Source organism: Ascaphus truei, chromosome 4, assembly GCF_040206685.1.
Source record: "Ascaphus truei isolate aAscTru1 chromosome 4, aAscTru1.hap1, whole genome shotgun sequence".
Lineage (NCBI taxonomy): Eukaryota > Metazoa > Chordata > Amphibia > Anura > Ascaphidae > Ascaphus > Ascaphus truei.
In genome coordinates this window covers 365,084,039-365,098,016 of record NC_134486.1, presented here as the reverse complement: position 1 = coordinate 365,098,016, position 13,978 = coordinate 365,084,039, and the positions used below count along the sequence as shown (strand labels likewise).

The window sequence follows — 13,978 nt, the reverse complement described above, 5'->3', positions numbered from 1 at the left end:
AACCCAGCATGCGGGTAGTCCTGTCGGCTTATGCCGATGACGTGCTCCTCGTGGCCCAGGACCTAGATGATCTGGAGCGGGCACAAGCGTGCCAAGAGGTCTACACCGCGGCCTCTTCTGCTCGGATCAACTGGTCCAAGTGCTCCGGCATTTTGGTGGGTCCCTTACAGGTGGACTCTTTGCCCCCCGCGTTTCGTAATATCTCGTGGGGGAGCGATACTCCCAAATATCTGGGAGTCTACCTGTCTGCTGCGGAGGACCCAGCCCCAGAAAACTTCAGTGAACTTGAAGAACGAGTCATTGCTCGTCTGGGGTCATGGGTGTATCTGTCGAGAATGCTCTCCCTTAGGGGAAGGACCCTGGTGATCAACCAGCTGGTGGCCAGTCAGCTTTGGCACCGGCTGATAGCCATGGGTCCGCCCCCCGAATTTATCAACAAGATCCAGAGGAGATTGATGGATTTTCTCTGGATGGGGAAGCATTGGGTCTCTGTGGGAGTTGTGTGCCTTCATTTGGAGGAGGGTGGACAGGGAGTGGTGTGTGTCCGCTCCCAGGTACACACTTTCCGCCTCCAATACCTGCAGAGATACCTATTCGCGGATCCGTCTCCGCAGTGGTGCCAGCTGGCGACCAGTTTTTTTCGCCAGCTGCACAGTATGAGGTATGACCGGCAACTGTTTATCATCAGGCCCGAGGGTTTAGGAAGAAACCTCTTGGAGCTGCCGGCATACTACCGGGACTTATTAAAGGCCTGGAAACTGGTCTCCGCGACCAGGAAGGAACAGGCGGTGGGGGTTGATTTCCTCGCCGAGCCACTGCTGTATAATCCGGCAGTGGGGGCTCGGATGTTGGATTCACCCTCTATTTGCCGCCGGCTAATCCTGGCGCAAGTGACCAGAGTCGGGGATCTCCTGGACTATGAGCGGCGAGACTGGGTAGGCGCAGAGGTGCTTGCGCCCCGTATGGGTATGCTTACTGCCCGTGTCCCTCGTCGTTTGATCCGGGAGATTAAAGATGCAATCCACCCCGACTCACGCACCTTCATCGAGGGGGTTTTGCAGACCGGAGAGCATTGTCAACCAATCAACTTCAGCTCTCCGGATCTTTGCGTAGAACCCAAACCACGGCAACCCCCTCGGGCTCCTATCTCCCCCAACCTCAGCAGGTTGGGGGATATGTCCCCGGTATGTTTCCGTGGCATGCCGAGGAAAGTCCTGTATTCTCTGGTGCTCCATATAGTGCACTACCTCGCCCTTGTCACCCGCCCAGATACCATCTGGAGGCGGGTATTTCTTGGGAACGAGGGCGAGAGACACCGGTGGAGAGAGCTCTATTCAGCTTTGGTTCCCCGTCCCGCCAGGGATTTGAGTTGGAGGGTCCTCCACGGTGCACTGAGCACAGGAGAGTACTTGGCACACTTCACGGACTCCCCCGCCGCCTGTCCCTTCTGTGGCGAGCGGGAGTCCGTATTCCACATTTATCTGAGCTGCGCCAGACTGCAGCCCCTCTTATCCACCTTGCGGAGCCTTCTTCTGCAGTTCTGGCTGGGTTTTTCCTCTCACCTTTTTATTTTTGGGTGCCCAGGTTCCCGAGACAATAAGCCTAGGGATCTCCTAGTCAACCTGCTCCTGGCAGTGGCTAAGGTAGCCATTTACAGGACCAGGAGGCAGTGTTTGGAGAGGGGGGTCCCAACGAACATCGTGGCAGTATTCCGGGCGCTGGTGCACTCACATATTCGGGCAGAGTTCACGTACGCCGAGTCTGCTGGGACGGTTTCGGAGTTTGCCTCCCAGTGGGCGTTAGGCGGGGTTCTCTGCTCGGTATCCCCCATCATGGGTTCTTTTGAGTTAACCCTTCTTTTTTAAGTGCACTTTTTACAGTGCACTTGTTGGTTCCCTTATATATTTGTTTGACTGGTTTTTCTTTGTTCTACTTGGCAACAAGTAGAATTGCTGTTTAACTGAATTGGCCAGCTTCGTTGGCCAATCAGTATTGAACCAGATCAAAATAGGCTGCTTCATTCACCTCAGCACTATCACCTGCTGCTGGTTCATTCACCTCAGCACTATCACCTGCTGCTGGTTCACTTCATTGACTCATTCAGAAAGTGGAAATCAGCACACGCTGTCAGGAAAAAGTTTATTTTACTGTGGGAGCTGGCAAACTCAAATTCGCCACACGTACATGGCCAATTCGCCACTTGTGGCGATTGGCGACAGGGTTGCCCACCTCCGGGTGTAGCTGGTCTAACTGTAGTGATTTAGTAGTGATTAACTTGAATTGATGCTGGTAAATACGTAAAATGTTACACCTACCTTGTTTTTAACGGTGTCAAAGTGGAAACATGTGCTTCCTATGGTAATACAAACCCTTTCAAAGCAAATCACAGACATTAGAAAACAAGGTCTAACGACAGGAAATCCTTGTAATTTCCTGTGACAGCCTGTTTAAGTGGATGGACTGTGTGCCATTCCTATGCATTGTTTATTTATTAGACACCCATTTACAAGGGGTAAAAAGTGACCAAAACACTATAGCCATGAATACAGTAAAAGCCCATCCAGGACTCCCACAAGATCTCCATGCATGTCCCAGTGTGTGAAGTCACCCAGTCCATTAACTGCACATTCAGCGGTTTGAATCGATCATTCAGCGTTGCCTTGCTTCCAGCATCTAATTGTGAAGTCTGTGATATCTCGCCCATTAGGCCCTTGACAGTTATGGAGTGCAAAGTGATGTTAATTGCATCAAATTAAATTGCATTTCAGGGGAGTGATTTGGTAAATAAGTTGGTTATTAAAAGTTCGCGCTCTGCAGTGAGCTGTAGCCAAACATTTCACATGTCGTGATTGGAGGAGGTTTTCACTCCAATACTTGGTAATATGTGAGAGGAAAAGAGTGCACATGGTGCACTGTCTACTATATAATGCCAGGTTTTCAGTTAGGAGTATACAACATTTATACACCATGTGATAAAACAAAAACAAAAAAATGTCCGTGTGGGGCCTGATGCAGTTCCTATAAAGAGTGTTTTCCACAACTTGGCTACACTACATAAGTGCAACACAATATAATAAAAAATAGTGAGGTAAGACCTACTCACAAGAGGTAGGTAACATGGAGCTATATCCTGTTTGAATTCTACCTACCTCATGTGAGTAGGTCCTTACCTCACTATTTTTTATTATATTGTGTTGCACTTCTATAGGGGTCATATCACATATCTGGGAGCTGTTTGCACTCTTGACGCTTAGCCTATTTATGTTGAACCGTTAATCCGTGTCTGTAGCAGTAAAACATGTTTTTTTACTTTTGTGGGAGCATTTTGACCACAATTTAGTATATCCGCTCCCATAGCGGTGTGAAGGCCGGATAATGAGTGCAGAAGGTATTTACTCCACACACCGCCTACTACCTTCTTCTAATAAGAGAACATTGAAAGCCATTGACATTTTGACAGCCAGTTTCCACTCAGCAGGACATCTGGCCTTCCATGTGTGCAACGCTTCCTCTTTATTCTCCAAATAATAAGATGCAATGACCTTTTTTCCACTGATCCTACATTTGCCATAAATAATCTAGCACATCACTAACCCTACCTCTCATTATCTGGATGCACTTTCTCATTAATCATGCAGAAAAAATCCCCTCTCTGCCTCTGTTCGTTAGCAAAGTAGTAACGATCATTCAGCCTCGGAGAACTCTGCAGCACCACTCTTTAGTAATATACTAAATATTGAGAGACAGATTAAATAATAATTGTATATATTTCTTAAAGTTATTATTTCACCGGAACTATTGAGGTTCCCTAGAGTAGAACTGCCAATTGTCTGTCGTATGCTTTATAGGAATTAGTGATATTAATCCTTTTAGTTTTATAGAAGTAACAATTTTCACTATTTAATTTTCCCAATCTGACTTTTGGGGGGTGGGGGGGCAGTTGTAATTACAATGACGATGGTACACAACTGTAAACTAATAGGCATGAAGTGTGTGTTGTTGGATTTCTTACAGTGCGGTTGTTTGAGTACTGTTACCACCAAGTACTCCATGGGCGTTCTTCGCACATTTAGCTTTATACAACCCCACTAGTCTGTTTTCCGGGCACAGTAGCTACTTATTCTGTGAATAACGCCTTGTGTTGGTCCATGAATTAAATAGCAAGGAATTGCTAGTTCCCCTGGCAGTGAAGATAACTAACCGGTATCACAACCTGTAATAGACATCCGCTTCTCCTGGGCCACTAGCACTCTTTATTACACACAACTACAATATTCCTTCAGCTGTGCTTGTTTCAGGCGTGTATTCTTGTGTGCCAGCGTTTGTTATACATTTCCAAGTAAACATTTCTGCGCTAACCACGTGTGTCTTTAGGCTTTGGGCCCGGCTCCCAAATGGTGCTCATTCTTGGATAACCTGACAGAGGAGCTGGAGGAGAACCCGGAGAGCACCGTGTACGATGACTACAAGTTTGTTACCAGAAAAGATCTAGAGGACCTAGGTAAGCACTTTTACTATATGGTGATTAAACTACTCGGGCATGGAACAGACGGCAGTGCAAGTGTACAACTACCCAGAGCAGGGGTGGGCAACTCCAGCCCTGAATTCAAGTTCATCACTGCTAAATCACTAGCGTTACACCAGCTCCACACCGAGTAATGGACACTCCAGGATATTCATGAAAGCCACAATGGAGCGTTAATTGCCATTCATTTGAATGTCTGTTACTATGCAATCGCGGCTATTGCACTTTCATGAACCCCTCCCCCGTTGGCCCTATTTAATATGCTATGAACCTGTCCACTAAAGCAGCGGTGAACACCCCTGGATTAAGCAATGCTTCTGCTTTTGAATGCACAGTAATTTGTGATATTTGTTTCCTCCTAAAACATTGCATTTACAAATACACACTCCCTTAATTTTTTTTTGTTTCTCAAACAACTTGAATTTGTTTTGTTTTTTTGGGGGTAAAAGAAAGGTAGGTAGGGGTGGATACAGAATAAGAAAAGGAAAGAGCGGGGAGGGGAACAACAAAACCAAACATAATCAAATCAGCAATAATACACTTCAGAAATAATGATAATAACCGTAACAATCCTTTTCTTTCTTTCTGTTCCAGGACTTTCCCACCTGGTTGGATCTCCATTGCTCCGGGCATACATGCACGGCTTTTTCATTGACATACGCTTGTATCATAAGGTAAGAGTAATGCGTTTAGTGATGCAGTAGGCGGTACACACGGGTGTGGCCACAATAAGCTTTTAATTATACTGTCTAAAATTGTTACTTAACGTCTTAAGCCATTTTCACTGAAACTTCAAAGTCCCACCTGCTTTACATACACGTTGATATCATTTAGTTTCCTTGGTTTCAGTCGGCGTGCTGTAAGTGACACAGCCTGTCATTCTAATACAGGTGCCTCTGTTTTTAATCGTATGTAATGTATTTTCGTTTGGCACTGAGCGTGTAGATCTGAAGCAGCACTGTGTTTGTTGTTGTTGCTCGGAGAAACTTGCGACTACTTGTGTTGTGCGTAAGGCACAGGGAGATGGAGGAATACAATTACCGGTTTAAAAAAAAAAGCTTCCAAACCTGGGATTATAGATTTATTGTATTTCCTTCAGTGATATGTTAAGCCTTTTTTTTTTTCCCCTTTGCACGTTTGAAATGTGACTCCTTTCTTAATCTGTCAAGTTGACCCTTTCCCATCCACGTTGTAACTTATTTTCTTTACCTTTTATGCACCATTTCTGTTTGTCTTCTTTTTTCTATGTATGAAAAGGCTCCCCCCAAAAAAAGAAAGTCTTATTCCTGGAACTGATGTTACACGGAGAGGCCATTCGCTTTATATTGCAGTTTAGCTAGGCAATACCATTGTATTTAGAAACTATGAGTTTAGCAATGAAAATAGCAGCTAAACAGATGTGGATTGAAAAGGAGACAGGGACTGAATGATGTAACTCGTATAAAGTTACTTCGCTCCTCGTTTTGATGTAACAGGAGTTGGCGTATTTGTTTTATGTCTTAAAAGGTGAAAGCCATGGTGAACCCATTTGCTTATGAGGAATATAAAAAAGAGAAGATACGGCAAAAGATCGAAGAAACACGTGCCCAGCGGGTTCAAATTAAGGTAAGTCGCATGGTATAAACGCCAACGAGCAGCGTACGCAAGGTGCAACCTGGAGGGCAGCACAGAGTACCCGGCTCACTCGGGCAGCTGCAGTGTCGCAGCCATAAACGGCTCTAACCTCTGCAGCGTTGGCTACAAAATAGTTTACATCATGCGTTAAACATGCATGTGAATGTGAAAGGGAGCATCCTACAGCAGAAATCCATACTGATTTGTGAATTTTCTTCTATCCCAAAGAGACTTCGCCCCAAGAACTCCCTAAAAACTGTGTGTAATGGGAGACTGTCCTCCTATCTCTTATTACTATAGGTGATTTGGTACTCTGGGTCGATTCTATGCAAAATAATGTTGGTTCTGGTAATGGCCCAGTGCATTGGGAAAGTCTTTTATTTTTGTTCTAATAAGACGGTTGCGGAGGCTAGAGGTAAAGAGGCGCTCAATGTCATTTTTTAGGGCTTTTATTTGTGTGGTTGGGTCTTTTAACATGTTCTCCCTCTTTCGTTTCCAAGAACCCTTTAAAGTTTAAAGGGACCTTTCTGCTGAACCACACACAGCAATTCCTTATTGTGCAAGGCCCCTTTTTTATTTTTTTTTACGAGTTGATATGAGGCCCAGAAAACTGCATTACAACACACAAATAATGCATTTTTATTTCGGAGATTCTCATTTATATTTGAGACCCTGAGCAGATAATTTTTGACTGGTGATAAATATCCTTTTCATATGTAACTGTAATGCATTCACATATTTGCAAAAATATCTTGGTTTCCAATACAATAAAAGCCGGTATGTTTTGTTAGTGAGTTTGATCACCCCTGTACTAATCCATATAAGTAGAACCTTTTATCTTCATTCTACACCAGGGCTGGTCAAACTCTGGCCTCAATGGCCACCAACAGGTCAGGTTTTTGGGATATCCCTGCTTCAGCACAGGTGGCTCAGTCAGACCGAGTCACTGGCACACCTGTGCTGAAGCAGGGATATCCTGAAAACCTGGCCTGTTGGTGGCCCTTGAGGACTGGAGTTACCCAACCTTGTTCTACGGCTTCCAGCCGCCCTTCTGCGCATCGGCGTCTGTTTATAGGTTCTGGATGATGACAGATTAGAACTCAGTAACGTGTGAATACTTCTCTTGTTACATCTCTCGGCTTCCTAGAAACTGCCAAAGGTGAACAAAGAGCTGGCGCTGAAACTACACGAGGAAGATGATGAACAGCAGCCCATGCGGAAGAAGAAGCAGAAGGCGAGTCTCTTTAGCGATTTCATTTCAAATGAATAGGATGATGTCTTGCGTTCTCCCAAACCCGGACTTATTATTATTATTAGTATTGGGGTTTTTTTGTGTAGCGCTGACAGTAGAATTTTTGCAGACACAGGTCACTGCCCCGTAGAGATTACAATCTATGTTTTGGTGCCTGAGGCACAGGGAGACAGTGACTTGCCCAAGGTCACAAGGAGCCGACACCGGGGATTGGAACCAGGCTCTCCTGCTTCACACTGAGTGCCAGCTCATTCACACTTCTTACCACTCTAAGGCCTGGGACATAGTAAGCGCTTAGGTGCTGCTGCTCGCTCTTGCTTGCTGCCGCTCGCTCTACCAGGAGCTTTTTGCTGTCCTGGCAGAGGAGACAGCAAGCGCTTGGGAGGCGGGTATCACTGTGTGTGTGTCACTTGGTAGCTGTCAGTGTGTGTGTGTGTGTGTGTGTGTGTGTGTATATATTATATATTATATATTATATAATATTTTAAAAATTAAAAAAAAGACATGTTGTGAGAATAAATAATTTATTAACATTGTGCAACTTTGATAAATATATACGCGCACGCACACACACACACATACACATACACATGCATACACACACACGCATGCATACACATACACACATGCATACACATACACACATGCACACACATACATACACACATATACATACACGCACACACATATACACATATACATACACGCACACACATATATATACACACACACACACACACACACATGCATACACACACACACGCATACACACACACACATGCATACACATACGCACATGCATACACATACGCACATGCACACACACACATGCACACACACACACACACATGCACACACACACACATGCATACACACACATGCACACACACATACATACACACATGCACACACATATACATACACACACACACATGCATACACACACACACACATACATACACACACGCACATGCACACGCACACACATGCATACACACACACACATGCACACACAGACACACACACACACACAGGAGACATGGATCGGGCAGAAGGGGGACAGGGATCGGGCAGAAGGGGGACGGATCGGGCAGAAGGGGGACAGGGATCGGGCAGAAGGGGGACAGGGATCGGGCAGAAGGGGGGCAGGGATCGGGGCAGAAGGGGGGCAGGGATCGGGGCAGAAGGGGGACAGACCGTCAGGGGGCGGGCGCGTCACTGGCCGGGGGCGGGCCAGTGACGTCACGGAGCTGGTTCGCCCTCATTGGGCGAACCGCTCACGTGACCGGCCTGTCTCGCCGGCAAGCGGGGGAATTTTAAATTCCCCTAAGACCTGCGCTTCCGCGCGCTTGCGGAAGCGCAGGTGAGCCCCTACTAAAGCCGCTCTAATTGCAGCTGTAGGGGCTCAGTGCTGAGCGGGAGCGCGCGTCAGCAAGCGCCAAACATGGCCAAGGCCTTATTGTCCAGAAGAGGTTACATTTGTTAAACAGTGACTGCAACAGTGCAGTACAAGAGGGGCTTGAAATACTTGGACGTGTGGCTTATCATTGCACTAGTATGTTTATTAAGCGATGCTATTTCAGAAGACAGCTCGCCCCAAGTTAATGGGCTGCATGGTTTTTCTGGCGCTGGAAGGTGTCTTAAGAAACAGTATTGCTTGGTAAATATTACCCAATATGTACTAAATATCAAAATCCTGTTTCGTACCTTTTGTGTACACAGTGACATTTTGAATGTAAAAAAGCATCTATTTTTTGAATCTGATCTAGGTAGTAGATGATTGTAATATGTAATTCAAGTAAAGTACCAAGCATTTTATATTTTACTAGTATATGATGCGGTCTGTTTTATTTTGTTGTGATTGTCACATAAGCTGCAGATTTGACACAAGTTCATTTTTAATTTCTTCTATATATTTTTTTCCTCCTCTCCAGAAAATGCCCAGCATCCTCAGCGATGATCGATTTAAAGTCATGTTTGAGAATCCGGACTTCCAGGTGGATGCGCAGAGTGAGGAGTTCCGGCTGCTAAATCCCCTGGTGTCCAAGATCAGTGAGAAGCGAAAGAAGAAGCTGAAGAGTTTGGAAGAGCTGCATGCTAAGGATCAGGTACAGCTCTGCCTTTGAAATCTTACTTTGGGTCAGACCTCTTATGACTGGCCAAAGCAACAGGTACACGCTTGCCAACATCCAGGTAGTGTCAAACCGCAACCAGCACATACCTGGTGTCCCGGTCTCTATCACATAAGCCGTTTTGGAGAGGCTCGGAGAACGGTGATTTTCCCTTAGATTACACAGAGTATAAGCAGAAGCAGAGACTGATCCCACGTGCAGCAGAATAAAAGATTAGCGAACACCATTGCATACCGTCAGCTTTCCAATGCAGTACCCTTTGGCAAACTAGACTGCATATTCTTTTAACTTCATCCCGATGATGATACAGTGACCTATTGGGAAAGATACAGTTTCTTTTATTCTTTCTACTGAGCTCCATGAATAATGAAAGAAGGCTGCAGGGATTCCTTTCATGCATTGATTAGTGCGTACAGAAATATAGAGCTTCACATTTGCAAATCACAACAGTGGCCATATTTTATGAGCCCTACAAAAATGGGGGGAAGGGAGGGGTCAGAGAGGGGATTTTTACTTTTTCAACTGTCCTTCCATCAAAAACTATGAATAGCTTGAAAAGTGTACGCAAGAAGCCTCATGCTGGATCTTTCATTTGTTTCTATTTATGTTCCAAGGGGGAAGAGGAAGAACCGGAAGGAAAGCCAAGTGATGCAGAGAGTTCCGAATCTTCCGACGATGAAAAGGGATGGGTCGAAGAGGTCAGGAAACAGCGCAAGCTCCTACGCCAAGAGGAAAGAGCGAGGAGGCAGGAAAGGGTGAAGGAGGACCAGCAAACAACCCTGAAGCCTCAGTTTTACGAGATAAAAGCCGGGGAGGAGTTCCGCAGCTTTCAGGATGCTGCCAAGAAACAGAAGCTAATGAGGTAGGCCTCAGTCGGGAAGTAGCTTTGCAAGCGTTTGGAAATGCTCTGCCGTGCTCTTCAGATCCCGGTAGTCCTGCCAAGGATATATCCAGCCTTTTCCTCAATCTACAGATTGACTGGACTGGTTCACGGGTTATTTTTAAGCAGCAATCGTCCATTAAAGGGCGGCCACCTGGCTTTGTCCCCGCCAGTCCAGGTTTTAGTTGGACAGGACGCTATTGTAAAACTTCCAAACAGGGTTTCTGTGTTATTTTAGAGGAAGGGATCGGAGGACAATTTAGTTTGATTTTTAGTTTAGAGCTGTAAATAGTCACAGGGTGTTCCAGGTTCCTGGTCTAGTTGTCAAATAGTCACTGCTCGGGGGGCTTAGGCCTCGGTCCCAGAGACCGCGCGCGCGGCGCGAACAAGAGACAGCCCTCTATGGGGCCGGCCCCGGTCGGTCCGTGCGCACGCATGCTCAAGGCGCGATGGCGAAACTACATTGCCAAAAGACAAGAAGTGCGTATTTTGGCGCGGCGGCCGAGCGATGGCTATGTAGCGGCGGCGGTTAAGCCAAAGAGGGCGAGCCAGCTGTGTGACGTCATGGCCGCACCACCCGTCGCGAGCAATCGGAAGTCCACTGATCGCTTCAGAAATAGGTGGACGCGACGCCAGGTCATGAGCAGGGGCCGCAGCTAAATGCCCCTTTATCTTGTATCCAGCAGTCTAACCACCTGATCACGCTCTATCAACGTTCGTCATACAACATCAAAAAACAGAACCTACAGGGTTCAAGTTTTCAGGATATCAGTGACTGAGCCACCTGGGCTGAAACAAGGGTATCCTGAAAACCTGACCTGTTGGTGGCCCTTTTCGCACTGGAGTTGGCCACCCCTGTGCTATTCACAATATGCTGTAAATGTGTTCTTGTCTCCTTAGAGAAGCAGTAGGTCCTTCAGTATTTGGCTATACTCCTCATAACCTTCCCTAATGAGGCGATAACCTCTTCACAGCACAATGAATTTGGGTCTTATTCTTTCTACATTTAACTTTGTAGTTGAAAATGTATACAGACATCCGTTTTAGTGCAATATTGGTCCTGGAGAAGTGCATAGTTGTTGAAGATTTGTCATAGATAAAATTATATTATACTTTTTCTTTCCAAATGTCACTGGTCTCTTGGATATAAACAAAGCAGGGGATGGGGGAGGGGGGGGAGAGAGAGATTAGGTTCTCTTCTCTTGCCAACTGACTCTCTGCGTCTCTGTCTCTCTGTCTCTGTGTCTCTCTCTCTCCGTCTCTCTCTCTCTCCGTCTCTCTCTCTCCGTCTCCCTCTCTCAGTCTCTCTCTCCGTCTCTCTCTCTCCGTTTCTCTCTGTCTCTCTCCGCCTCTCTCTCTCCGTCTCTCTCCCTCCGTTTCTCTCTCTCTCTCCGTCTCTCTCTCTGTCTCTCTCTCTCCGTCTCTCTCTCTCTCCGTCTCTCTCAATCCGTTTCTGTGTCTCTCTCCGTATGTGCTTTATGATGTCACGTGCCAGATACATAGCCTACCAGGTACAAAACCCAGTGGCTGAATTCCTTGTCAGAGACATTGTAATAACACACAGAATTAAAGAGGCAATAAAAGCCGGGGTGGGTTTTTTCTTTTCTTTTTTTTTTTTAAATACAGAATTGAAGTAGGGTGGTCTCCGGAGCTGAACCCCATTAATTTCAGCTCCGGTGACCGCCTGCTTCCGGAGATACACACCTCCGTAAGGGGTGCCGTTAGCCACTCCAGGGTTCACTATAGGTCAGCTTTTCAAAGCTCTCGGGCCTTGCGGGCCAGTACTTAGCTGTGACATCAGGCTCGGCTTCCTATTGGCCCATGTGACGAGGACGTTGATAACTGCAGAGAGAGATACCGGCACGCCCTTCGGAGGGAAGTATCTCCGGAAGCAGGGGGTAATTGTGGTTACTATATCTTAAGACAGGGTTGTGCAACCTGGGGGAGGGGGCTGCGCAGCAGTTACAGGGGCCCGCGCTCTTCCCAAATACATTTAAATTAACGCGCCCCGCGTGAGGCCTCTGCAACTTCACTTACCGTGTCTTCGCGACGCCGCAGGGTCACTTGACGTCACTGTGTCATGTCACTTGACGCTGGAGACAAGGTAAGGATGGGGGCGCAACCAGGGGGGAGAGCAGGAAGGGGGGCATAGACTGATAAGTTTGCGCACCCCTGTCTTAAGAGGTGTCCAAACGCAGACAAACCGCTTTCCAAAATATAAAGTAGGTGTGTATATTTAAATGTAAATTACATATGCAGAATTGCAAAACATTTTTATTGTTGTCGCACGATTTTAATAAAATAATCATATGTTGTCACACTTTGGATATACTTATCCATGTCACGTTCATGCAGAAGGTCTATCGAATTCTGGATAACTAATTGGGAAGTTGATGTACAGCGAAGTATTATTTTTTTTGGAGCCTTTTCTTGAAGCATACAGTATGAGTCATGATGTGTTGCTTTTTATAGCAATACGTGACCTCTGCAACCCAATATCGCTACTTGTTTTGAACATCCTAGCCCGGAGTTTAGATTGATTGATCTGGCTGATGACATCATGAGGTTGTTGATGTTGAAAGACTTGTTTTGCAGTGTGGGGTAGTTTGTTTCCCAATTGGGCATGGGATGAAAAGCATTCATCATGTAAGTGCAGTACTTTCAATGTCCTAGATCAGGAGTTCTCGACTCCAGTCCTCCAGATCCCCCCTCCCCCCTTCCTAACAAGTCAGGTTTTCAGGATATCCCTGCTTCAGCACAGGTGGTTCGATCAGTCCATGATTCAGCACAGGTGGCTCAATCAGTGGTGGCTCAGTCTTTGACTGAACCACCTCTGCTGAGGCTTGGATATCCAGAAAATCTGACTTGTTGGAGGGTCTTGAGAACTGGAGTTGAGAACCCCTGTCCTAGATCTTGTTTGGAAAAGATAATAGGTGCTAATTATTTGCAAATGCATTAATAAGGCCGTGTAACCGCGTTATCACGTTTAACATGTCCTTGCTAAAGCAGTGAATAGGTTATGGAAAGCTAAAGGAAATAAGTACTAGTGCCTGTTACGAATTGCATGGCTTATTATTATTTATAGGGACATTTTCTTGCCACCCGTAGAAATGTACGTGCACGTTCATTTTCAATCACCCAAAGCTCAGTTTCCCTCTAGTCAATACAACTGAAAGTAGCTATAAATTGCATATTGACACAATGCCAGAAGTTCTGATTTTGTGTTGTGCCTTCTTCTGTCACTTATCCACCCCGATGAGCAGCAGCAGGGGTTTCTGTGTTCATAAGTAGAGGGTGTGAGAAGGAAAATAGGTTTGAAGTCAGATGTATGTATGTATGTTACATAAACTATATTGGGTCTCTTAACATTAGAGGTTAGAGCCATGATAACTGATGCTTTATACAGCATGTCGTTTTTATGCTAAGCCATGGAACTTTTTCCAACACTTCTGGGTCTTCTGATAGCTCCAGGAGCGATCACAGGACCGTGCCAGGCCCCCGGAGGCAGGAAGTGGAAGGGTCTCCAGTTCGATTACTCAGTGGATACGAGAGTACATGGCTATGACTCACCAGGT

At 46.0% G+C, this 13,978-nt stretch overlaps 1 protein-coding gene across 1 annotated transcript in view; it reads left to right on the top strand.

Annotated features, from left to right (window-relative positions):
• The window catches only part of NOL10 (nucleolar protein 10), an 81,188-nt gene that overhangs the window by 49,950 nt on the left and 17,260 nt on the right, over positions 1–13,978 (top strand). Inside the window, exons 14-19 of the mRNA XM_075598354.1 lie at positions 4,375–4,501; positions 5,120–5,199; positions 6,032–6,130; positions 7,287–7,373; positions 9,326–9,499; positions 10,138–10,385. Coding sequence (XP_075454469.1) covers positions 4,375–4,501; positions 5,120–5,199; positions 6,032–6,130; positions 7,287–7,373; positions 9,326–9,499; positions 10,138–10,385 — 815 coding nt within the window. The remainder of the gene's footprint in view (positions 1–4,374; positions 4,502–5,119; positions 5,200–6,031; positions 6,131–7,286; positions 7,374–9,325; positions 9,500–10,137; positions 10,386–13,978) is intronic.